At 40.9% G+C, this 25,341-nt stretch overlaps 1 protein-coding gene across 3 annotated transcripts in view; it reads right to left on the bottom strand.

Annotated features, from left to right (window-relative positions):
- LOC135109626 (cytochrome P450 2L1-like) overlaps positions 1–25,341 on the bottom strand; it is a 126,793-nt gene that overhangs the window by 55,701 nt on the left and 45,751 nt on the right. For 2 of the 3 annotated variants that reach the window (XM_064021060.1, XM_064021061.1), the window contains exons 4-5: positions 20,165–20,383; positions 10,398–10,597 (exon numbers count right to left, since the gene is read on the bottom strand). In XM_064021060.1, the coding sequence (XP_063877130.1) occupies positions 10,398–10,597; positions 20,165–20,383 (419 nt within the window). The remainder of the gene's footprint in view (positions 1–10,397; positions 10,598–20,164; positions 20,384–25,341) is intronic. The other variant, XM_064021062.1, reaches the window with a different exon arrangement.

Raw genomic sequence — 25,341 nt, 5'->3', positions numbered from 1 at the left:
ACCCTTTTATGGGACTGGCATTTCAGTGGGTATTTTTTTTTATTAGATTTTTGTTGCCCTTGGCCAGTGTCCTTCCTACATAAAAAAAAAAAAAAAAAAACACCCTTCACTCAAAAATTCAAAATTGTTTTGGCGACTCCTACACCAGCCTCGGAATCACCATCTGAGAAGGGGACCACAAATGTCACCAGGTTGGATTGCTCCTCTGATAACGACACTAAGTGTATTGACACCCCCTTCAACTTTATCTTCATCAAATTCTGCAACATTCGCGGCCTTATATCTAATTTTTCAATCTGTAGAACACCACCTCTCCTCTTCTAAGCCTAATCTTCTTTTCTCACTGAAACACAGGTGTCTGAGGCAACTAACAGTAGCACTTTTTGTGTTCCCTCATACTTTCTCTATCCTCATTTTCAATCCAAAGCTGGATGTTGCGTTTATGTGCGCAACGACTTAACCTGCTCTCGTGCCCACGCTCTTGAATCTTCCGAGTTTTCCACCATCTGGCTATGATTACAGAGTCACTCTTTCACTGACCATCCTGGTGAACAAGCCTTCAACTTTGCGATCTTCCATGATCTGGAGAAATTGGTGCAACATCCTAATCGTATTCCTTACCGTCTTGGAGATACGCCCAACATTCTTGACCTTTTCCTGATCTCTAATCCTTCTGCTTATGCTGTCACCCTCTCTTCTCCGTTGGGTTCCTCCGATCACAATCTCATATCTCTATCTTATCCTATCGCTCTAGTCCCTCCTCAGGATCCCACTAAGTGGAGGTGCCTTTGGCGTTTTGCCTCTGCTAGTTGGGAAGACCTTAGGAGGTATTTTGCTGATTTTCCTTGGAATAACTGCTGCTTCTGTGTCAGAGACCCGCCTTTGTGTGCCAAGTATATAGCAGAACTGATAGTGTCTGGCTTGGTGGCGTAGATTCCTCACTCTTTTTTCTCGACCTAAACCTTCCAAACCTTCGTTTAACACAGCTCGTTCCCTTGGTATACATGATAAAGAGGTGGCCCACAAAAGCTACTTAAGCCTTCCATCACCAGAATCTCATGCACTTTATATTTCTGCCGGGATCCATGCCAAGTCTGTTCAACTAGCCGAAAACTGCTTCATCAACAGAAAGTGTCAAAATCTTTCAAGATCTAACTCATCTCGCGACTTCTGGTATCTAGCCAAAAATATCTCAAATAACTTTGCTTCATCTTCTTTCCCTCCTTTATTTCAACCAGATGGCATCACTGGTATCACATCCATCTCTAAAGCTGAACTCTTCGCTCACACCTTTGCTAAAAAGGGTGGATGATTCAGGGTTTGTTCCTCCCTCTCCTCCACCGTCTGACTACTTCATGCTACCTATTAAAATTCTTCGCAATGATGTTTTCCATGCCCTCACTGGCCAAACCCTCGGAAGGCTTATGGACCTGATGGGTTCCCTTGTATTATTCTCCGAAACTGCGTCTCCGTGCTTGCACCTTGCCTAGTCAAACTCTTTCAACTCTATCTGTCAACATCTACCTTTGCTTCTTGCTGGAAGTTTGCCTACATTTAGCCTGTTCCTAAAAAGAGTGACTGTTCTAATCCCTCAAACTACCGTCCCATTGCTTTAATTTCCTGCCTGTCTAATTTTTTTTCAATGTATCCTCAACAGGAAGATTCTTAAACATCTATCAATTCACAACCTTCTATTTGATCGCCAGTATGGGTTCCGTCAAGGCCGCTCTACTGGTGATCTTTTCCGTTTCCTTACTGATTCTCGGTCATCCTCTATTAGCTATTTTGGTGGGGCTGTATGAAGTATGATGAGGCTAGCATGAAGTAGTCAGAGGGTGGAGGAGAGAATATAAGAACATAAAAACATAAGAAATAAGGGAAGCTGCAAGAAGCGACTAGGCTTACATGTGGCAGTCCCTATATGAAATATACCTACCTGTTTCCACCTATCATTCCCATCCATAAACCCGTCTAATCTTAAAGCTCTTAAAGCTGCCTAATGTCTTAGCACTAACAACATGATTACTAAGTCCGTTCCATTCATCTACCACTCTATTTGAGAACCAATTTCTTCCTATCTGTTTCCTAAACTAAATATTTCAAGCTTGAACCCGTTATTTCTTGTTCTATCCTGGTTGCTGATCCTTAGAATTTTGCTTACATCCCCCCTTGTTATAACCTTTATACCACTTAATGACTTCTATCATGTCCCTTCTTAACCTACGTCTCTCTAAAGAATGTAAATTTAACAGCTTCAGTCTCGCCTTGTAAGGATTACTCCTCATCCCCTGTGTCCTTTTATCCATTTTCCTCTGTAGTGATGCTAATAGACCTATATCTTTCCTGTAATGTGGGAACCATAACTACACAGCGTAGTCTAGATAAGATCTGACCAGCGCCAAGTATAACTTTAATATTGCTTCGGGCCTTCTACTTTTAACACTCCTAAAAATTAATCCTGATATCTTATTTGCCCTGTTTCTGGCTTATATCCATTATTTTCCTAGATGGAGTTCGGAGCTAACTATAACTCCTAAATCTTTCTCGTACCCTTTACCTACCAGAGTTTCGTTGTTTATTGTGTACCTACTGTGTGGGTTTCCTCTACCTACGTTAAGTACTTTGCATTTGTTGATATTAAACTGCATTTGCCATCTGACCATCCATTCATTCATTCATTCATCTAAATCTGCCTGCAAGGCGATGGCATCCGATTCTGACCTAAATAATTTACCTATCTTTCCTATCATCCGCAAATTTACAAACATTACTACTAATTCCACCATTCAAGTAATTGATATATATTAAAAACAACAATGGCCCTAATACTGATCCCTGTGGCACCCCACTAATTTCATGACCCCATAAGCCGTCTATTACAACTCTTTGTCGCCTGTCGCTTAGCCATGACCTTATCCAGCCTAACACCCTCCCATCTATCCTGTGTGCCTTTACCTTTCCCATGAGCTTTTGATGCGGTACCTTGTTAAATGCTTTACTAAAGTTCAGATTCAAGATGTCATAGCTATCACCATTATCTACTGCCTCGTACACTTTACTGTAAAAACTTAACAAGTTTGTCAGGCAAGACTTTCCCTTCGTGAAGCCATGCTGTTTGTCTAAATGTTCCCTTATGTTCCTCGCTGTTATTGACTCCAATATTTTACCCACAACTGAAGTTAAGCTGACAGGTCTATAATTAGACGCTAACGTTTTATCTTCTTTCTTAAAGATGGGTACTACATTAGCCTGCCTCCACATTACTGGTACCTCACCTGACTCAAGTGATTTCCTAAAAACAGAAACTAACGGCTCACTAATAACCTCTTTGCATTCCTCAAGTACTCTGGGACATATTTCATCTGGTCCTGGTGTCTTGAACTTTTTTAGCCTGTTCCACTGTCTCCTTAGTTATGGAAATATCTGTCAGTTTCTCATTCTCATCTGCTCTAAACATCTGTTCGCTCTTTGGCATATCCTGCATGTTTTCCTGGGTGAAGACAGATAAAAATACTCATTCAGATTTTTACTAATCTCCCCATCTGCTGACTTTTAATGGACCTATATTATCCTTATTCTTCGTCCTGTATACCTGATAAAATCCCTTGAGGTCCGTCTTTGCCTGGCTGGCTACCTTTAATTCATAATTACCCTTAGCTTTCCTCGTTAACCTTCTGACTGTTCTAACTATTCCATTATACTGTGGTCTTAAAACTTCTTCACCTGCCCTTAATCTCTTATATATACTTCTCTTCCGCCCTATATAATGTTTTAACCTAGCAGTCATCTATTTAGGATCATTTTTCTGTGATCTTATTGCTCTATACGGGATGTTTGCTAACTGACTTGTAAGCAATTTATCTACGAAATATTTATACAGCTCATCTACATTTATTTCACCTAATCTCCTCATCTCGGCCCCTATCATCCTCTGCACTCCCTCATCTACTCACCTCGATCTCACCTCTCCCATTTCAGCATGACCTGACCCTCCAACATACTCACACCTATCTCCCCCTCTCTCTTTCCTCCGCCTCTTCCGGACATATCTTCCTTCTTCTTGTCCTACACCCTCACACCTCACCTCACCTCTCTCATCCTGCCTTATTTCTCTCAACTCCGTCCCGGACCTGACCTCACCCTGCATCCGTTGCCAGTCAACTCCTTGGAGGTACCTTTTTAATTCCTCAAAATCTGCTCTCCTAAGGTCAGGTATTTTATTGTGTTTTATAGGTGTTTTTGCTTCTAAAAGTTTCTTCCCATTTAAATTGTACTTAATTTCCAAATAATCACTGTTATAACTGTCCTCCAGCCTCTAACTGCGTGACGCTTCCTCCCTGTTAGTAAGAATTAAATCTAAAATACTGTTCCCCCCTGTGGGTTCTACGACTACCTGTTTTAAGAAATTATCCTGAATTACCTTAAGAAATTCCTCTACTTCTCTTTTAACCACAATCAAGCTCCAGTCGATATTCCTAAAATTAAAATCTCCTACCACACATACCTGACTGTACCTCCCTGCTCTATTTACTTCCTCCCACAGTAAGGTGTTAATTTCCTTTGTACTGTTCGGTGACCTGTACACTGATCCCAGTATTACTGACTGTGGTTCTTCCTTAATATCTACTCATATCGACTGTTTTGCTATCTGTTTTGATTTTACTGTTAATACAACACTGTAATATGTCCCTAACTTATAACGCGACGCCTCCTCCTCTTCTGTTTTCCCTATCTTTATAGAACAGTCTATAACCATCTATCTTAATCTCTGGATTAAATACTTTTCCTGACATATCTAACCAAGTTTCTGTTAAAGCAATGATATCAAATTTTTCTACACGCGCTATTCCTCTATGCAAGTCTATTTTATTCAAAATACTTCTACATTTTGTGTAGTATAACTTAAGCTATTTATCACCTTCACAAGCTATTTATCACCTTCACTGAGCTTGTTACCTTTCTAGATTTAACTTATTTGTCCTACGTTTTGACCTCACAACCAGTTCTTCCCTCCTGACTAACATTGCACTCCTGACTGGAATGCAGTGATCTCCCGCTTGAGTGATCCGGCCAAAACCCGAACACCCTGGCGTGATAAATGCACTCCATCTCTGGCGTACAAGGTGTCCCTACCATAGAAGAGGTCCCAGTTGTCGATGAACGTCCATCCATTACTCTTACAATGATTCGCAAGCCTGCGATTCACTGTAATAGCCCCGGACAGCCACTCAGCACCAACTCCACTCCTCGGCAAGACACCACACATCACAGGGATCCCTCCCTTGTCCTTAATCCTATCCAAAAGCCTGTCGAAACATCCCGAACAGTTCCTCACTCCTGACCTTACCAAGGTTATTCCCTCCCGCGCTGAGAAAAAACAATGGGTTTGGTCCCATAATTTCCCAAGCACGTGTCTAGCCTATCAGCTACCTTCCCTATCACAGCCCCCGGCAAACACACCCTCGACCTATGCTTCCTATCTCTGGCACAAAGCACACTATCTAAGTGCCAAACTTCACTATCACCAAACACAAGCACTCTACCTTGTGGCAGGGTAACTGCGTTTGCCCCCTCCCCCTTGTCTCCTCCCGCCATATCCACCTCCTCACCTCAATTCCTCCAGCACACTAAAGGGATTCTTCGTCACCACGCAAGGCGCCCTGAGAACATTCAGCCTCTTTGCTCCCCTGCACACAACGGACCACTGCTTCTCCGCCGCCTTACTAGGTAGGGTAACGGTGGGGCACGACCAGCCCACAGGTGCTGAGATCCTCTCCCTGAACTCAGCTTGCAGGTCTGAGATCCTCTCAGATCTGCATATATATATATATATATATATATATATATATATATATATATATATATATATATATATATATATATATATATATATATATATATATATATATATATATATATATATATATATATATATATACTACGCCTGCCTCAGCCAACATAGAGAGATAAAAACTGGCACTCGGACTGGCTAACCATCCGCAATCCCGCTCATCACTACCAACAGACAAAACGACGACACCGGCAAGGACGACACACCTGGAGCAATCCAAGCAGAAAACCAAGGCCAGGAGCGTACGCTCAAAATCCTGCAATGGAATTGCTTCGGACTCCGGAACAAACTCCACATGGTAATGGCGGACGCACACGAACACCACAGGGATGTCATTCTGCTACAAGAAACACGGCTCCCGGAGGGTGCACAAGTCCGGTTCAGGGGTTACAACGACTACCATCTTCCCGCCATAGAAGGAGGAACTCTAGGATGCACAATCCTGGTAAGGTACACCATCCCCAGCAAAAAAATTGATCATCCGATCTACTGCAGCAAGGGTACGGAAGTCTTGGGGGTGACAATCCAACTACGGCACGAAAACATACAAATTTACAACATATACCACCACCCCGAGGCTCCACTGGAAGCCGAGGAACTGCTCGCACTATGCGCGACCACAAGAGTTTTCATTGGGAGGGGACTTCAATGCCCACCACAGCATCCTCGGCTCCAAACGACACAACAGAACCGGACAACTCCTTGCAGATATTATGCACATTCCCGAAGTAACACTCCTCAACACTGGCGAACCTACACACGTAGCGGGAGGGATCCTCGACCTCTCCTTTGCCTCGCCGCATCTTTGTCAAGGAGCACAGTGGAAGCTCCACGAACACCTACCGAGCGACCATTTTGCAACCACTATCACTATCAACCAGCCCAAACTACCTACACCAAAAGCATCTCCCAAGATGAAATACCAAGAGGGCGGACTGGCCACAATTCAGGGAGACACTCCAACACCAACTCCAGACAACAACAGCCAGGGGACACACTGGATGAAAAAGAACACAGACTTACCGAGGCCTTTCAAACGGTAGCAGATGCTTCAATCCCTCTGACAAAACGACCCAAACAACAGTAAAAAGACCGTTGGTACCACGACAAGAAAGTACAAGAATACAACCACCGAATAAACCAGGCCCGAAAGCTAAACCGCCGCCACAACACACAAACAACCCAAAATCTTTTCAGGAATGCCATCCGAACAGCAAGAGAAGGGAAAAGCAAAATTAAAACAGAGAAATGGCTAGAATGGTGCTCAAGGATGAACTTTCACATTGAGCTGTGGAAACAGGTCAAAACCGCAGCGGGACAGAGTGGCAGCACCTCGGACGCACCCTGACCCCGAGAGTGAAGCTTGGCGACTTACCACTGTATATGGCAACAGAGCCAGTTCACGGCAGCTATCCCCAGCAACACTTACTGCGCTAGACGAGCAGCGACCGGAACAGGAAGCTGTTATATCACGAACCTGCGGGGAAGACAAACTAACGGACACCGCCTTCACGCTAAAAAGAACTACAAAACACACTACAACCCAAACCTGACTGCCGCCGGTTCGGATAGAATCTCCTACTCCATGATACGACAAGCTGGACCTGCCTCACACGACGAGATTCTGCGAGTCATAAATGACTCCTATACCGCAGGGCGATGCCGACGACATAGCTATTATCTCAACCAGCCCACATCACCTCAAGAGAGCCCAAGAAGCCATAACAGCAGTCACATCTAGATACCAATCACTAGGTTTAAAAGTAAACTTGGCAAAAACGAAGGCAGTTTACTTCAACGGCAACAGACCACAGCTGCCACTCAGGGCACATCAAACCAACATTGAATGGTCTCCATGCCACCATTACCTCGGCATTTGGATGGATGGGAAACTGCGCCTTCACCAACACGTCTCCGAAACCAGAAACAGAATCCGCTCTCGGCTAAGGCTCATGAGGTCCATCACTACGACAGAGGGTGGTGCAGATCTCAGAGTCCTTAAGACCTACCTCCAGGCAATAAGGACTATCATTAACTACGCAGCCCCCCTACTTGCAACCATCCACCCCGCTCAGATTGAGCACCTTGAAAAATTACAAAACGAGGCGCTGCGGATAATGTTGGGAGCACCACGTTCGACAAAGGTGTGCAACATGAGAGCAGAGGCCAAGATCCCACAAGTAAAACACCGAATCCACGCCATGAACACATGCCTTCTTGGGAAAAAAGCTGCACACCCACGATACTCCAATATTATCTGGAACGTTCGCCAGAGCCTCGCCCACAACGAGGAGCATTTTAGGAAAGAGACGTGGGCCAGCAAAACAGCTAAGAGCATCAAATCCATCCAGGCCGAGGGTTCCTTTCTAGCTAGAACCCCAGATGTCACGCATCCCACCTACACTCATGCACCTCCATGGGCCGAGTCCAACCTCCACGTTTCCATCACGCCCCTGACGGACAAGAAAGATAACTTCACCACCACAGATCTCGCCCGTCAAGCTCAAAGGGCACTTGCTGCTGGTAACACAGATGGAGCTGACGTATACTTCACAGACGCGTCAGTAGACCAGACGACAAACAGGGCAGCGGCAGCGTTCGTGAACGAGGAGTAGATAGGACACAGTCGTCTCCCTGATCACTCCTCAACATTACAAACTGAACTAGTCGCCATCAGAAAAGCACTGGAACACGCCAAAAACACGACGGAAACACGTCACCATACACACAGACTCCCTGGGTGCCATCCAATGCCTGCAACATGACAACATAACAAACAATAAAAACCTAATCACCTCCATTCATGCCAGCGATGAAGATATATACAATCAAGGCAGAAGAATCAACCTCAACTGGATCCCCAGCGCCACCGACACATCAGGAAATGACCAGGCAGACCAAATTGCACAGAATGCTTTACACCTCCCAACAGTAACTGTGCATGTAGCCCCATCCAGAGCTCAGTTTACCAGTGCGGTTAAAAAAGCATCACAGCTAACCTACCAAAAAGGAGGTCCGACGCCTTGCGGCTGAGGGCTCCCCAAGCGCCACCTGGTACTGTGCCGCCACCAACGATGCCAAGGACACGCTCATGACCACCTCACGACTAGTCATGACACGGCTACATAGGCTCCGGCTAGGATATCACTGCCTGGCGGAGCTAAACGACACACTGCCCATCACATGTACACATTGCAACACACCCACACACACACACCACTCATCCATTACCTGGAAGAGTGCGCAGTCACTGCACGCTTCCTATTAAGAGATACAGCAGCTCCACATATCGTCCAGCATACCGACATCGAGGAACTCATCATGCGCGTGAAAGAATACCCGCCCCACGGTAAAAGAAGACACCTACCAACAGCTCAACAATCGCACATACATCACCTCCGGGCCGTCCTTGAGACAGTAAAGGCCCGGGACACTCCATGGAGTGGTAAATCTAAACAAACAAACAAACAACTAGCCTGTCATTCTCTATACAACCTCCGAAAAGACAACAACCTCCTCTGCCACTGAAGAAGGGTCAAGGACCCGAAATCGCGATCTGGCGAAGATGATATCCTACAGTCAATCATCAATATTCTTACCAAAGAGAATAAGACACTCCTTCGAGAAAAAAAGAAAACATCATCAATAAAATCATAAACGCTGAACTCAGTATCACTTTCAACGATATATATATATATATATATATATATATATATATATATATATATATATATATATATATATATATATATATATATATATATATATATATATATATATATATATATATATATATATATATTATCTTCTAAACCAAACTTCTTCTCCTATCCACTCCTACGCTGATGATACCACCCTGCACCCCGCAGTGTTGCATCTCTAACTGTCTTCTATCGCTATTTTCATGCTAACTGCTCTTTTGATCTTGCTAACTGCATGCCTCCCCTCTTCCTGCGGCCTCGCTGCATAAAACTTTCTTCTTTCTCTCACCCATATTCTCTCCACCTCTCTAACACAAGAGTTAAGCAGTATTCTCAATCATTCATCCCTTTCTCTGGTAAACTCTGGAACTCCCTGCCTGCTTTTGTATTTCCACATTCCTATGTATGACTTGAATTTCTTTAAGAGGGGGGTTTCAAGACACTTATCCATCAGTTTTTGACTACTGCTTTGACCCTTTTATGGGAATGGCATTTCAGTGGGCATTTTTTTTATTGGATTTTTGTTACCCTTGGCCAGTGTCCCTCCTACATAATATATAAATATATATATATATATATATATATATATATATATATATATATATATATATATATATATATATATATATATATATATATATATATATATATATATATATATATATATATATATAGGTGGTGAAGATAATAGCTTCATAATAATCATAATGAAGCAAGGACACTAATAAAAAGGTATAAGCATCTAACTCTTGGCTTTACTACACGTTCTCTTTTCAAGAAACTAAAAACCAAGGTATCGGTCAAAAAATAAAAAAATGACCACGAGAACATTGCAGCCAACTCACTTTTGCAATGTTATATAGTTCTTCTGTAGTGTCCTGCAGTTTTTTGAGGCCCAGTCTTTCCTGCAACCACCTCGGGGAGTAACTCTCCAGCCATGGGAAAAAATTGAACAGGGTCACGGAGCCTTGAAAGGTATCATTCACTGACCACACCAGCCGAATGAACTCTAGAGCTTGTGGGTCGTCCATTTTGAAGCGGGTACCTGCAAGAATAATAAGCATTGTTTTATAAGAATATGGAATCTAACAGGGAGATAAACATACATTGATCTGTTAAGTAATTTTCAATTTTCGCAACATTCTTGACCTTTTCCTGACCTCTACTCCTTCTGCTTATGCTGTCACCCTTTCTTCTCCGTTGGGCTCCTCCGATCACAATCTCATACCTTTATCTTGTCCTATCACTCCAATCCCTCCTCAGGATCTCCCTAAGCGAAGGTGGCTCTGGCATTTTGCCTCTGCTAGTTGGGGGGACCTGAGGAGGTATTTTGCTGATTTTCCTTGGAATGAGTACTGCTTCCGTGTCAGAGCCCCGTCTTTGTGTGCTGAGCGCATAACAGAGGTGATAGTGTCTGGCATGGAGGCGTACATTCCTCATTCTTTTTCTCGTCCTAAACCTTCTAAACCTTGGTTTAACACAGCTTGTTCTCGTGCTATACATGATAGAGAGGTTGCCCACAAAAGGTACTTAAGCCTTCCATCACCAGAATCTCATGCACTTTATATTTCTGCCCGGAACCATGCCAAGTCTGTTCTCCAACTAGCCAAAAACTCCTTCATTAACAGAAAATGTCAAAACCTTTCAAGATCTAACTCCCCTCGTGATTTCTGGCATCTAGCCAAAAATATCTCCAATAACTTTGCTTCTTCTTCTTTCCCTCCTCTACTTCAACCAGATGGCACCACTGCTATCACATCTATTTCTAAAGCTGAACTCTTTGCTCAAACCTTTGCTAAAAACTCTACCTTGGACGATTCTGGGCTTGTTCCTCCCTCTCCTCCACCCTCTGACTACTTCATGCAACGTATTAAAATTCTTCGTAATGATGTTTTCCATGCCCTCGCTGGCCTAAACCCTCGGAAGGCTTATGGACCTGATGGGGTCCCTCCTATTGTTCTCCGAAACTGTGCCTCCGTGCTTGCACCTTGCCTAGTCAAACTCTTTCAGCTCTGTCTGTCAAAATCTACCTTTCCTTCTTGCTGGAAGTTTGCCTACATTCAGCCTGTTCCTAAAAAGGGTGACCGCTCTAATCCCGCAAACTACCGTCCTATTGCTTTAATTTCCTGCTTATCTAAAGTTTTTGAATCTATCCTCAACAGGAAGAATCTTAAACATCTATCACTTCACAACCTTCTATCTGATCGCCAGTATGGGTTCCGTCAAGGCCGCTCTGCTGGCTTTCCTTACTGAGCCTTGGTCATCCTCTTTTAGAGACTTTGGTGAAACTTTTGCTGTTGCCTTGGACATATCAAAAGCCTTTGATAGAGTCTGGCACAAAGCTTTGATTTCCAAACTACCCTCCTACGGTTTCTATCCTTCTCTCTGTAACTTCATCTCAAGTTTCCTTTCGAACCGTTCTATTGCTGCTGTGGTAGACGGTCACTGTTCTTCTCCTAAATCTATTAACAGTGGTGTTCCTCAGGGTTCTGTCCTGTCACCCACTCTCTTCTTATTATTCATTAATGATCTTCTAAACCAAACTTCTTGTCCTATCCACTCCTATGCTGATGATACCACCCTGCACTTTTCCACGTCTTTTCATAGACGTCCAACCCTTCAGGAGGTAAACATATCACGCAGGGAAGCCACAGAACGCCTGACTTCTGATCTTTCTAAAATTTCTGATTGGGGCAGAGCAAACTTGGTATTGTTCAATGCCTCAAAAATTAAATTCCTCCATCTATCAACTCGACACAACCTTCCAGACAACTATCCCCTCTTCTTCAATGACACTCAACTGTCCCCCTCTTCTACACTGAACATCCTCGGTCTGTCCTTTACTGATAATCTGAACTGGAAACTTCACATCTCATCTCTAGCTAAAACAGCTTCTATGAAGTTAGGTGTTCTGAGACGTCTCCGCCAGTTTTTCTCACCCCCCCCAGCTACTAACTCTGTACAAGGGCCTTATCCGTCCATGTATGGAGTATGCTTCACATGTCTGGGGGGGTTCCACTCATACTGCTCTTCTAGACAGGGTGGAATCAAAAGCTTTTCGTCTCATCAACTCCTCTCGTCTAACTGACTGTCTTCAGCCTCTCTCTCACTGCCGCAATGTTACACATCTAGCTGTCTTCTACCGCTATTTTCATGCCAACTGCTCTTCTGATCTTGCTAACTGCATGCCTCGCCTCCTTCCGCGGCCTCGCTGCACAAGACTTTCTTCTTTCTCTCACCCCTATTCTGTCCACCTCTCTAACGCAAAAGTTAACCAGTATTCTCAATCATTCATCCCTTTCTCTGGTAAACTCTGGAACTCCCTGCCTGCTTCTGTATTTCCACCTTCCTATGACTTGAATTCCTTCAAGAGGGAGGTTTCAAGACACTTATCCACCAATTTTTGACCACTGCTTTGACCCTTTTATGGGACTGGCATTTCAGTGGGCATTTTTTTTTATTAGATTTTTGTTGCCCTTGGCCAGTGTCCTTCCTACATAAAAAAAAAAAAAAAAAATAGGATTAGTCCGGTCGAGCTGAACTACATAATTTTATTTCCAGGAAAGTAAATTACTACAGTCTGGTGACAATCTTCTTTCAAGTATCAAAGTCTATTTTCTAAACCACTTCTTAAAATAGAAAAAAAAAAGCATTCTATGAATCTATAAGAACATAAGAAAATAAATTGCAAGGAGCCGTAAGTCCTACACACGGCAGCCCTTCTATGAATCATACCTACCTATTTCCACCTATCATCCATACCCATAAATTTGCCTAACCTTCTTTTAAAGCTCCCTGATTACACGACAATAACAATTAATGAGTTTATTCCTTTCATCTACCTCTCTGAGCACCAATTCCTTCCCATCTAATTTTCATATTTAACTTTATCAAGGTTAAACCCATTATTTGTCTTATAGTGATTTCTAATTAATGATTTAACTTACATAATTTTTGTTATGTTATCAACACCACTTTATTTCACCCTTTATTTCATCTTCTCTTTACCTACACCACTTCAAGGTATGTAAATTTAAGTTTCAATTCCCTACCATAAGGAATACCTCATTCCTTGTATCCTCTTTAGCCATTCTCTGTACTGGTTCCAAAGACCTGATCATATCCTCCCTTTAAATAACTGGACAGCGTAAGTTAGAGGAGGTTTGGCCACTGCCAAGTATAATCTCAAAACATTAGTTCGGAATTTCTAATCCTAATACAAAAATTGGTTTATTTCTGGCCTATATGCATTGTTTTTTTTCTCACGGAGATCAAAACCATCTCCTCAATCTGTTTCGTTTTATTATCTTACTAGATCCTCGTTCCTTATTGTTTGACCATTGTGTGGTTCGAGTCCGTCTACGTAAGTACTACTTGACTTAGGCCAGTAAAAAGAAAATAAATAAAAAAATAAATAAAATAAATAAATAAATAAGTAAATATTTACTATCTATCTGACCATTTGCTCATCATATCTAAATTTGTCTGTAGGACGATTGCATCCAAACTAACCTACCTATATTCATGTTGTCTGTAAGTTTACTTTACATTACTATTAATTCAGTTATCTAAATCATTAATGTACATTAGAAGTAATTATAATCCTGAAACAGTTCACAGTATTATCCCACTAATTCTGATCTACGTAGCTATTACTTGTAGCTGTCACATGTCGCATATCTAGTGTAAAACTATTCCATCTATATTATGCACTTTAACCTGTTCAAGAGCCTTTGATGGGATACTTTTGTCAATCGCCTTATTGAAGTCCATGTTGTAACTACTTCTATTATCTGCTGCCTCATAAACTTTGGCATAAAGATTCAACAAATGGAACATTTCTTTTTGTGAAACCATGCTGTGAATCTTTGAATAACTTATGCCTGTCTAAATTATCCTTAATGTCTCTTGAAATTGCATACGCCACTAATTTACCTACAATCGGGAATTTCTGAGAAGTGCCCATGAGCAGGCTGCAGCAGTGAACCCCAAGTTGTTATTATTATTATTTTTAGCCATTCTCCATATATATATAGATGTATCTAGTATAAAAAAAATAATAATAATCAATAGCTTCCGGAATGTGTTGAAAGAATTGTTGCATAAAATGACTACATCCATCTATCACGATGTTTCTGAGTATGGTTGGTCATATTATGTAGGACCACCGTATTTCTTTTATTTTGGATTCTCTAAATTAAATAATTTATAGACTTGTACTGTGCTGTATCTAAAAACAATGGTGACTATACCGGACGGTATTGATAAAACATGAACTATTACTATTTTCCCTCGAAATTATTAATGCAAAATAAAAACATTTCTATGTAGAAATTCAGAAAAATGTACACTGATAAATGCTGAACGCCTATGTATGCACATGGAAATTAGTGTAACAAGTTTTTAGATATGCTGCGTTTATGTGCGCAATGACTTAACCTGCTCTCGTGCCCACGCTCTTGAATCTTCCGAATTTTCCACCATCTGGCTACGACTACAGAGTCACTCTCATACTAAATTTATCTGTGCTGTATACCTCTCACCTAACTCCTCTGACGATAGGAAATTCTTTGAATACTTAACTTCCAAAGTGGAGCACATTCTGACCCTCTTCCCTTTTTGCAGAGATCTCCATTCTTGGAGACTTCAATGTTCACCACCAGCTTTGGCTTTCCTCTCCCTTCACTGACCATCCTGGTGAACTAGCCTACAACTTTGCTATCCTCCATGACCTAGAGCAATTGGTGCAACACCCTACTCGTATTCCTGACCGTCTTGGAGATACGCCCAACATTCTTGACCTTTTCCTGACCTCTAATCCTTCTGCTTATGCTGTCAGCCTTTCTTCTCCGTTGGGCTCCTCCGATCACAATCTCATATCTTTATCTTGTCCTATCCCTTCTCAGGATCCCCCTAAGCGAAGGTGCCTCTGGCGTTTTGCCTCTGCTAGTTGGGGGGACCTGAGGAGGTATTTTGCTGATTTTCCTTGGAATGCCTACTGCTTCCGTGTCAGAGACACGTCTTTGTGTGCTGAGCGCATAACAGAGGTGATAGTGTCTGGCATGGAGGCGTACATTCCTCACTCTTTTTCTCGTCCTAAACCTTCTAAACCTTGGTTTAACACAGCTTGTTCTCGTGCTATATACATGATAGAGAGGTGGCCCAGAAAAGGTACTTAAGCCTTCCATCACCAGAATCTCATGCACTTTATATTCCTGCCCGGAACCATGCCAAGTCTGTTCTCCAACTAGCCAAAAACTCCTTCATTAACAGAAAATGTCAAAACCTTTCAAGATCTAACTCCCCTCGTGATTTCTGGCATTTCGCCAAAAATATCTCCAATAACTTTGCTTCTTCTTCTTTCCCTCCTCTATTTCAACCAGATGGCACCACTGCTATCACATCTATTTCTAAAGCTGAACTCTTTGCTCAAACCTTTGCTAAAAACTCTACCTTGGACGATTCTGGGCTTGTTCCTCCCTCTCCTCCACCCTCTGACTACTTCATGCCACCTATTAAAATTCTTCGCAATGATGTTTTCCATGCCCTCGCTGGCCTAAACTCTCGGAAGGCTTATGGACCTGATGGGGTCCCTCCTATTGTTCTCCGAAACTGTGCCTCCGTGCTTGCACCTTGCATAGTCAAACTCTTTCAGCTCTGTCTGTCAACATCTACCTTTCCTTCTTGCTGGAAGTTTGCGTACATTCAACCTGTTCCTAAAAAGGATGACCGTTCTAATCCCTCAAACTACCGTCCTATTGCTTTAATTTCCTGCCTATCTAAAGTTTTTGAATCTATCCTCAACAGGAAGATTCTTAAACATCTATCACTTCACAACCTTCTATCTGATCGCCATTATGGGTTCCGTCAAGGCCGCTCTACTGGTGATCTTCTGGCTTTCCTTACTGAGTCTTGGTCATCCTCTTTTAGAGATTTTGGTGAAACTTTTGCTGTTGCCTTTGACATATCAAAAGCTTTTGATAGAGTCTGGCACAAAGCTTTGATTTCCAAACTACCCTCCTACGGTTTCTATCCTTCTCTCTGTAACTTCATCTCAAGTTTCCTTTCTGACCGTTCTATTGCTGCTGTGGTAGACGGTCACTGTTCTTCTCCTAAATCTATTAACAGTGGTGTTCCTCAGGTTTCTCTCCTGTCACCCACTCTCTTCTTATTATTCATTAATGATCTTCTAAACCAAACTTCTTGTCCTATCCACTCATACGCTTATGATACCACCCTGCACTTTTCCACGTCTTTTCATAGACGTCCAACCCTTCAGAAGGTAAACATGTCACGCAGGGAAGCCACAGAACGCCTGACTTCTGATCTTTCTAAAATTTCTGATTGGGGCAGAGCAAACTTGGTATTGTTCAATGCCTCAAAAACTCAATTCCTCCATCTATGAACTCGACACAACCTTCCAGAACACTATCCCCTCTTCTTCAATGACACTCAACTGTCCCCCTCTTCTACACTGAAAATCCTCGGTCTGTCCTTTACGTCTTATAATCTGAACTGGAAACTTCACATTTCATCTCTAGCTAAAACAGCTTCTATGAAGTTAGGTGTTCTGAGACGTCTCCGCCAGTTTTTCTCACCCCCCAGCTGCTAACTCTGTACAAGGGCCTTATCCGTCCATGTATGGAGTATGCTTCACATGTCTGGGGGTTCCACTCATACTGCTCTTCTAGACAGGGTGGAATCAAAAGCATTTCGTCTCATCAACTCCTCTCCTCTAACTGACTGCCTCTGACTCTAACTGACCGCTATTTTCATGCTAACTGCTCTTCTGTTCTTGCTAACTGCATGCCTCCCCTCCTTCCGCGGCCTCGCTGCACAAGACTTTCTTCTTTCTCTCACCCCTATTCTGTCCACCTCTCTAACGCAAGAGTTAACCAGTATTCTCAATCATTCATCCCTTTCTCTGGTAAACTCTGGAACTCCCTGCCTGCTTCTGTATTTCCACCTTCCTATGACTTGAATTCCTTCAAGAGGGAGGTTTCAAGACACTTATCCATCAATTTTTGAGCACTGCTTTGACCCTTTTATGGGACTGGCATTTCAGTGGGCATTTTTTTATTACATTTTTGTTGCCCTTGGCCAGTGCCCTTCCTACATAAAAAAAAAAAAAAAAAGATCACATGAGGCTGAAACATCTAGCAGCTTACCTTACCAAGTTCCCCATTGAAGTTAGGCTGACTGGCCAACCAACATCAACGTTTTATATCCTTTCCTTTAAAGACGGGCACTACATTCGCTTGGTTTCACATTACTGGCACCTCTTCGGAATCAAATGATTTCCTAAAGATATCAAACAGCGGTTGACTAATAACATCGCACTCCTTTAGCACTCTATGATGTTTTTCGTTTGGTACTGGTGATTTATTTTTGTTTATTTATTTATTTATATGTTTATTTATTTTTTGCTGTTTCACTATCTCCCTAACTATGAATATTTTTTTTCCTTATTGTCATCTGCTATAGAAAAGCTCAGGTTTTTGGTATTTCCGGCATTTTTTTTTTTTTTCTATTTTACTCATTCCTTTCCTAAAACTATCAAACTAACCATCATATGCTTAATTGACTTACTGGTTCTCTATTCTTCGTCTGGTATACCTGAAAGAATCCCTTATGATCTGCCTTCAACTAGCTAGCTACCTTAATCTCATAATTGTACTTCGCTCTCTTTGTTAACCTCTAACTTATCTAACTAATTCATTATATAGATTTTCTTCTCCTGCCTTTAGTCTCTTATACATGCTTCTTTTCAGTCATATATAGTGTTTTAACCTACCAGTAATCCTGTTTGGATCATTCCTCTTTGATCTCATTGTTCTATATGGAATATCTTTCATATAGCCTGTATTAAAGCCTATTAAAGGAATATTTATACAGCTCATTAGCATTAACCTCCCCAGTTGTTCTATTTCAGCCCAGTCCATAATCCCAACTCCAGCTACCCTCCACTACGATCTCACCTGTCGGCCTTCCATCTCATTTTACTCCACCTCCCCTCCTCTTTCTTCCCCCCTCACCAAATTCCTAGACCTCAACTTGCTTTACTCTTCTTTCCGTTCCCAATGAACTCCCAGGAGGAACCTTCATAACCCTTCAAAATCTATTCTCAATTCAGGTATGTTCATCTTTCTGCTTTTGAAAGCTGTCTTCCATTTCAAACTGAACCTGATTTCACAATGATCACTATTACCTAACTAGCATCCAGTTTTTATCTTTGTGGCTATTTTATTAGTTTGTAAAAAAAAAAAAATTGTGTATTTCTTTATCTTGTGGATTCCAGTATTATTGGGTTTAAGTGGTAACTAATCAGATTCAGGATCATGATTATGGATCAAAACCACCGAAATGAGTTAGGGCAGACTGGTGTATCCATGGCCTCGGACTGGAGCGATGATTGGCTTGCCAGACGTATAAGATATTTTATATTTTAAAAGTCCTATGCTTTTTAAGTACATCCTCCCATGCAGCTTGGTGAGTTCTGTTGCCATCTAAGGAGCGTTATTTTTTTTTATTTATTAATTTTTTTTTATTATTCAACTATTTTTTTTACGATACAACATTGTTTTCCTAATATGATAAAGTGCAGTGCGAAAGTTTTATCTTGTATGTGTGGTGGAGGTGGTCTTGACAACTTTGGTATCAATGGCCGAGTCAACGGAGTCAGTATTCATTTCGCTCGCATGTGTGTGGCTATTAGGTGTTTTTGTTTCTTTTATTTCCTATCTTCTTTAACACAGATTTCTACCTTTTCACAAGACAATGCAAATAAAACTAGACCTCACGATGAAAGTAATTAAGGATGTTCTTGGGATCTATTTATTGATCTAAATGATAGTAATCTTAGATTATGCAGCAGCAGAATATGAACTAACCATTCCACAGTAAGCTGTAGTATTAAGTGTAAAAGTTGCATGGAACCCTTACAAAATAACATTTAAATTTTAGTTACTTTTGCACATATCTAATTTTTGTCAATAAAACAGAAGAGCACGCATTTAGAACACAGGGTTTTCAAGGAAAAATCATATATGTAAAATTTGTGCAGAGTTAGTTTTACGATGTTCTTTTTTTTTAGTATATATATATATATATATATATATATATATATATATATATATATATATATATATATATATATATATATATATATATATATATATATATATATATATATATATATATATATTGAATCTATTCAACAAATGAGATGATTACGACTGATATGGTTTGCTTTATAGAGAAACTTCCTTTGACATAAAACCTTGAGAAGGTCAACAAGGAACAAAGCTTTATTAGTACTGATAAAATGTTTCCTGTACTCCTGAAGCCTTTGTTATTGTTATTATTATTATTATTATTATTATTATTATTATTATTATTATTATTATTATTATTATTATTATTATTATTGTTATTATTAATATTATTATTACCATTATTATTATTATTATTATTATTATTATTATTATTATTATTATTATTATTGATATTATTATTATATTATTATTACTTTTTGCAAAAGCATGTACCGATTTTATCATTTGATAACGTTCTTAAAAAGAAAGAAAAAAAAAAACTAATGCCCATAACTTACTTGCCACCATTTTCCATATTACGTTAAGCGCCGCCAATCCAATGGACATTGGCAGAGTTTCATCCTTGTCTGTGTGATTCTTGAGGTCTTGCACCAGAAGCATTGCCTCTTCTTGAATATCATGCTCTACTTTGTTCTTTCCCATTCCTAGATTCCTCAGGTGACGAAGGACGAAGCGACGGTGAATCTGCCACTTGGCGCCATTGCCAAAGATGACACCTATATTATCAAAGAAAATGAATAGGAATGAAACAAGTGACAGGTAATTAACGGAAAGCCAAACAATCCAAACGGCAAATAATTTGTCACAAAAGATATAAAAGTGTTTTGCCCATCATGTGTTTATTTCCAGTAAAATCGACTCTTAATCTGTCTGTGTGTATTTTCCAGTAGAACACGAAAAATAAACTTATCATACCCTAAAGAATTACGCCGACAACTAAATTCAGACCTAGGTGGCTACCCTTATAATGCTAGCATCAATCTGGATTCAGAAAGATAAAATCCATAACCATTTTACTTACGTCATTATCTCTAAGAAAGCGCTGTTACTCAACTCTATCAGAACTTCCACCCATAGCATCACCCAAACCTCAGCTACTAACTCAAAGGCTTAAATTTGACTGGACTTCTGCCATAAAACGAGGTCGACATTGGAGCAGTACAAACAGGCTGACTTCCTTATCCTTTACTGTTAAGCTCGGTCCCATCCTTCGTTCATTGTTTAAGGCTAAGTAAAATTTTGGGCTGCTGCTGCTTAGGATGCGATTCGCGGTATAATTAATTGTTTCATTGATTGATTGATGTTAGGGCGCCGCAACATCGCTAAAAAATAAAAAAAAAAATTGCAAGTTAAGTTATTTATAGAGAAATAATAGTATGATATAGCAGTAATTCACAAAAAAAAGTAACAAAAAACGAGATAGGGGTGAACCAAGTAGAAAAATTAGATGGTTGGTATTTTAATTCGTTAATTCATCAGTTTGACTTAAAGTGAGCGGGTACTGACCCTACTGACCCAGACCACAGCGTCTGGCGTTGTTCTTTCCGTAACCAAGACACTGACTCCACTGACATAGATATCTGGCGTTGTTCGTTACGTACTCAAGACACTAAAATCACTGACCCAGATATCTGATGTTGTTCGTTACATGCCTAGGACACTGATTCCACTAACTCCAAGCTCCAAGAGGCAGCGTTGCTCGTTACGTGTCCTCATTGCCTTCATGTTCTACCTAGTGGATGGATAAATAAATAGGAGAACAGTTAAAAGGTAATCTATAATTTTTTTAAAAGACCACTCTTCACAAATATAAGACCCTCATGTCCCATGGAGAGAGCCCTCTCTCCAAGTATCAGCGACATCTAGATAGTCCCAACTTCACTGCGATAGCAGAATAGATGTCACTCCCGCATCTCCACCAGGCTGGGACACTCCACCAGAAAGAGTCGCACTTTAAGGAGAACTAAGCAGTCATCACAAAATGATTTCCGAGACATTAATTGTTTGAGTGATTGATTAAGCTTATCGCGCTGCAAAATCGAAGTCATATGCCGCCGTTAATAAAATTAAAAAGAAACATACATTGCGGTTTAAAATACTGATATTAAAAACTGAATTATAGGAATAGTAAAAATGTTCAAAGAACAGTAAAATAGGAAACATAAAAAAAGAAAATAGGATGAACCATCAAAACACAAAGTGCTAGAAACGAGAGGATTAGTGTTTTATTGTACTAGTTTGATTTAAATGGATTTCCTCTCCTTTCACTGACCATCCTGGTAAATTAGCCTTCAACTTTGCTATCCTCCACGACCTAGAGCAATTGGTGCAACACCCTACTCGTATTCCTGACCGTCTTGGAGATACGCCCAACATTCTTGACCTTTTCCTGACCTCTAATCCTTCTGCTTATGCTGTCAGCCTTTCTTCTCCGTTGGGCTCCTCCGATCACAGTCTCATATCTGTATCTTGTCCTATCGCTCCAATCCTTCCTCAGGATTGGGATCACCTCCTAAGCGAAGGTGCCTCTGGCGTTTTCCCTCTGCTAGTTGGGGGTACCTGAGGAGGTATTTTGCTGATTTTCCTTGGAATGACTACTGCTTCCGTGTCAGAGATCCGTCTTTGTGTGCTAAGCGCATAACAGAGGTGATAATGTCGGGCATGGAGGCGTACATTCGTCACTCTTTTTCTCGACCTAAACCTTCTAAACCTTGGAATTAACACAGCTTGTTCTTGTGCTATACATGATAGAAAGATGCCCCACGAAAGGTACTTAAGCCTTCCATCACCAAAATTTCATTCACTTTATATTTCTGTCCGGAACCATGCCAAGTCTGTTCTCCAACTAGCCAAAAACTCCTTCATTAACAGAAAGTGTCAAAATCTTTCAAGATCTAACTCCCCTCTAGTCTTCTGGCATCTAGCCAAAAATATCTTCAATAACTTTGCTTCTTCATTCCCTTCTTTATTTCAACCAGATGGCACCACTGTTATCACATCTATTCCTAAAGCTGAACTCTTCGCTCAAACCTTTGCTAAAAACTCTACCTTGGACGATCCATCCTCTGACTACTTCATGCTACCTATTAAAATTCTTCGTGATGATGTTTTCCATGCCCTAGCTGGCCTAAACTCCCGGAAGGCTTATGGACCTGATGGGGTCCCTCCTATTGTTCTGCGAAACTGTGCCTCCATGCTTGCATCTTGCTTAGTCAAACTCTTTCAACTCTGTCTGTCAACATTTACCTTTCCTTCTTGCTGGAAGTTTGCCTACATTCAGCCTGGTTCTAATAAAGTTGACCCTTAAACAATCGTCCTATTGCTTTATTTTCCTGCCTATCTATTTTTTTTTTTTTTAATTTATCCTCAAGAGAAATATTCTTAAACATCTATCACTTCACAACCTTCTATCTGATCGCCAGTATGGGTTCCGTCAAGGTCGCTCTACTGATGATCTTATGGCTTTCCTTACTGAGTCTTGGTCATCCTCTTTTAGAAATTTTGGTGAAACTTTTGCTGATGCCTTGGATATATTAAAAGCTTTTGCCAGAGTCTGGCACAAAGCTTTGATTTCCAAACTATCCTCCTACAGCTTCTATCCTTCTCTCTTTAACTTCATCTCAAGTTTTCTTTCTGAAAGTTCTATTGCTGCTGTGGTAGACGGTCACTGTTCTTCTCATAAATCTATTAACAGTGGTGCTCCTCAGGGTTCTGTCCTGTCACCCACACTCTTCTTATTATTCATCAATGACTTTCTAAACCAAACTTCTTGTCCTATCTACTCCTACGCTGATGCTCCTACTAACCACGCTCCTACCACTCAGCACTTTAACACGTCTTTTCATAGACGTCCAACCCTTCTGGAAGTAAACATTTCACGCAGGGAAGCCACAGAACGCCTGACTTATTATCTTTCAAAAATTTCTGATTCGGGTAGAGCAAACTTGGTATTGTTCAATGCCTCAAGAACTCAATTCCTCCATCTATCAACTCAACACAACCTTCCAGACAACTACCCCCTCTTCTTCAATGACACTCAGCTATCCCCCTCTTCTACACTGAACATCCTCGGTCTGAATCCGAACTGAAAACTTCACATCTCAACTCTAGCTAAAACAGCTTCTATGAAGTTAAATGTTCTGAGACCTCTCCACCAGTTTTTTCTCACCCCCCCCCCAAGCTGCTAACTATGTACATATATATGTACATAGTATGTATGTATATGGAGTATGTTTCACATACTCATACCGCTCTTCTAGACAGGGTGGAATCAAAAACTTTCCCTCTCATCAACTCCTCTACCCTAACTGACAGTCTTCAGCCTCTCTCTCTTCGCCGCAGTGTTGCATCTCTAGCTATCTTCTCCCGCTATTTTCATGTTAACTGCTCTTCTGATCTTGCTAAATGCATGCCTCCCCTCCTCCCGCGGCCTCGCTGCACAAGGCTTTCTTCTTTCTCTCACCCCTTTTCTGTCCACCTCTCTAATGCAAGAGTTAACCAGTATTCTCAGTCATTCATCCCTTTTTCTGGTAAACTCTGGAACTCCCTGCCTGCTTTTGTATTTACACCTTCCTATAACTTGAATTTCTTCAAGAGGGAGTTTTCAAGACACTTATCCTTCAATTTTTGACTACCGCTTTGGACCCTTTTCTGGGTCAATTTTTTTTTTTGGGGGGGCTATTTTTTTTATTGGATTTTTGTTGCCCTTGGACAGTGTCTCTTCTACATAAAAAAAAAAAAAAGCAACTGGACCAATTATAGACGAAAATGGAGATTTCATTAACGACGTGGAGGAAATTGGTAGTATTCTCAACACTCTCTTTGGAACAGTTTTTACATTAGAAGACTGCGGTGACATCTCTACGGTGCCAGCAGTTCAAATAAATAAGTGCAATGTTCTCAGTAGTATCATTATAACTGAAAGAGAGTGTCAAAATGTATCAATAAACTTAAAGTAAGCAAGTCACCCGTGCCTGACATGATCTCACCCCGCATCTTAAAAGAATAAAAATCCGAATTATTTAAATTATGACTTTATTGTTCAAAAAATCCCTGCAGTTTGGTATAATGGCTGATGAGTGGAAGCTCGCTAACGTGATTCCGATTTAAAAAAATGGAATTACCGGCCAATTTGCTTAACCTCAGCCGTATGCAAACTGCTAGAAACATTTATAAGAGACAAACTTGTAAATCACTTAGAGGGAAACAAACTATTTAAAAATACTGAACACAGCTTCCGAAACAAACGCCCTTGTTTGACGGACCCCTTAAACTTCTACGATATTCTGAGCCGGTATGACGAAAGTAAAGCGGTAGATATAACATATCATGATTTTCAAAAGACCTTCGACGAAGTTCCCCACAAAGGTTTACTGATTAAACTAGAATCCCATGGTATCCAAGGCTACGTGTTGAGATGGATAGAAAACTGGCTAAACAACCGTAAACAAAGAATAGTAATAAATGGAAAAGCATCCAGTTGGATTAACATAACCAGCGGGGTGCCACAGGGATGAGTATTAATTAATTAAGAGTATTAAACAACTTTTTCTCTTCGTTGTTTATATAAACGACATAAATGATGGTGTTATCGGTATATTCAAGTTTGCTGATGACACCAAAATAGCGAATTCCATAGTCTCTAACGAACAAGTAACAGAAATGCAGAATGTAG

The sequence above is a fragment of the Scylla paramamosain genome, chromosome 19 (genome assembly GCF_035594125.1).
Source record: "Scylla paramamosain isolate STU-SP2022 chromosome 19, ASM3559412v1, whole genome shotgun sequence".
Classification (NCBI taxonomy): Eukaryota; Metazoa; Arthropoda; class Malacostraca; order Decapoda; family Portunidae; genus Scylla; species Scylla paramamosain.
The sequence above is the reverse complement of the archived record's forward strand: the minus strand, read 5'-3'. Positions and strand labels throughout refer to the sequence as shown.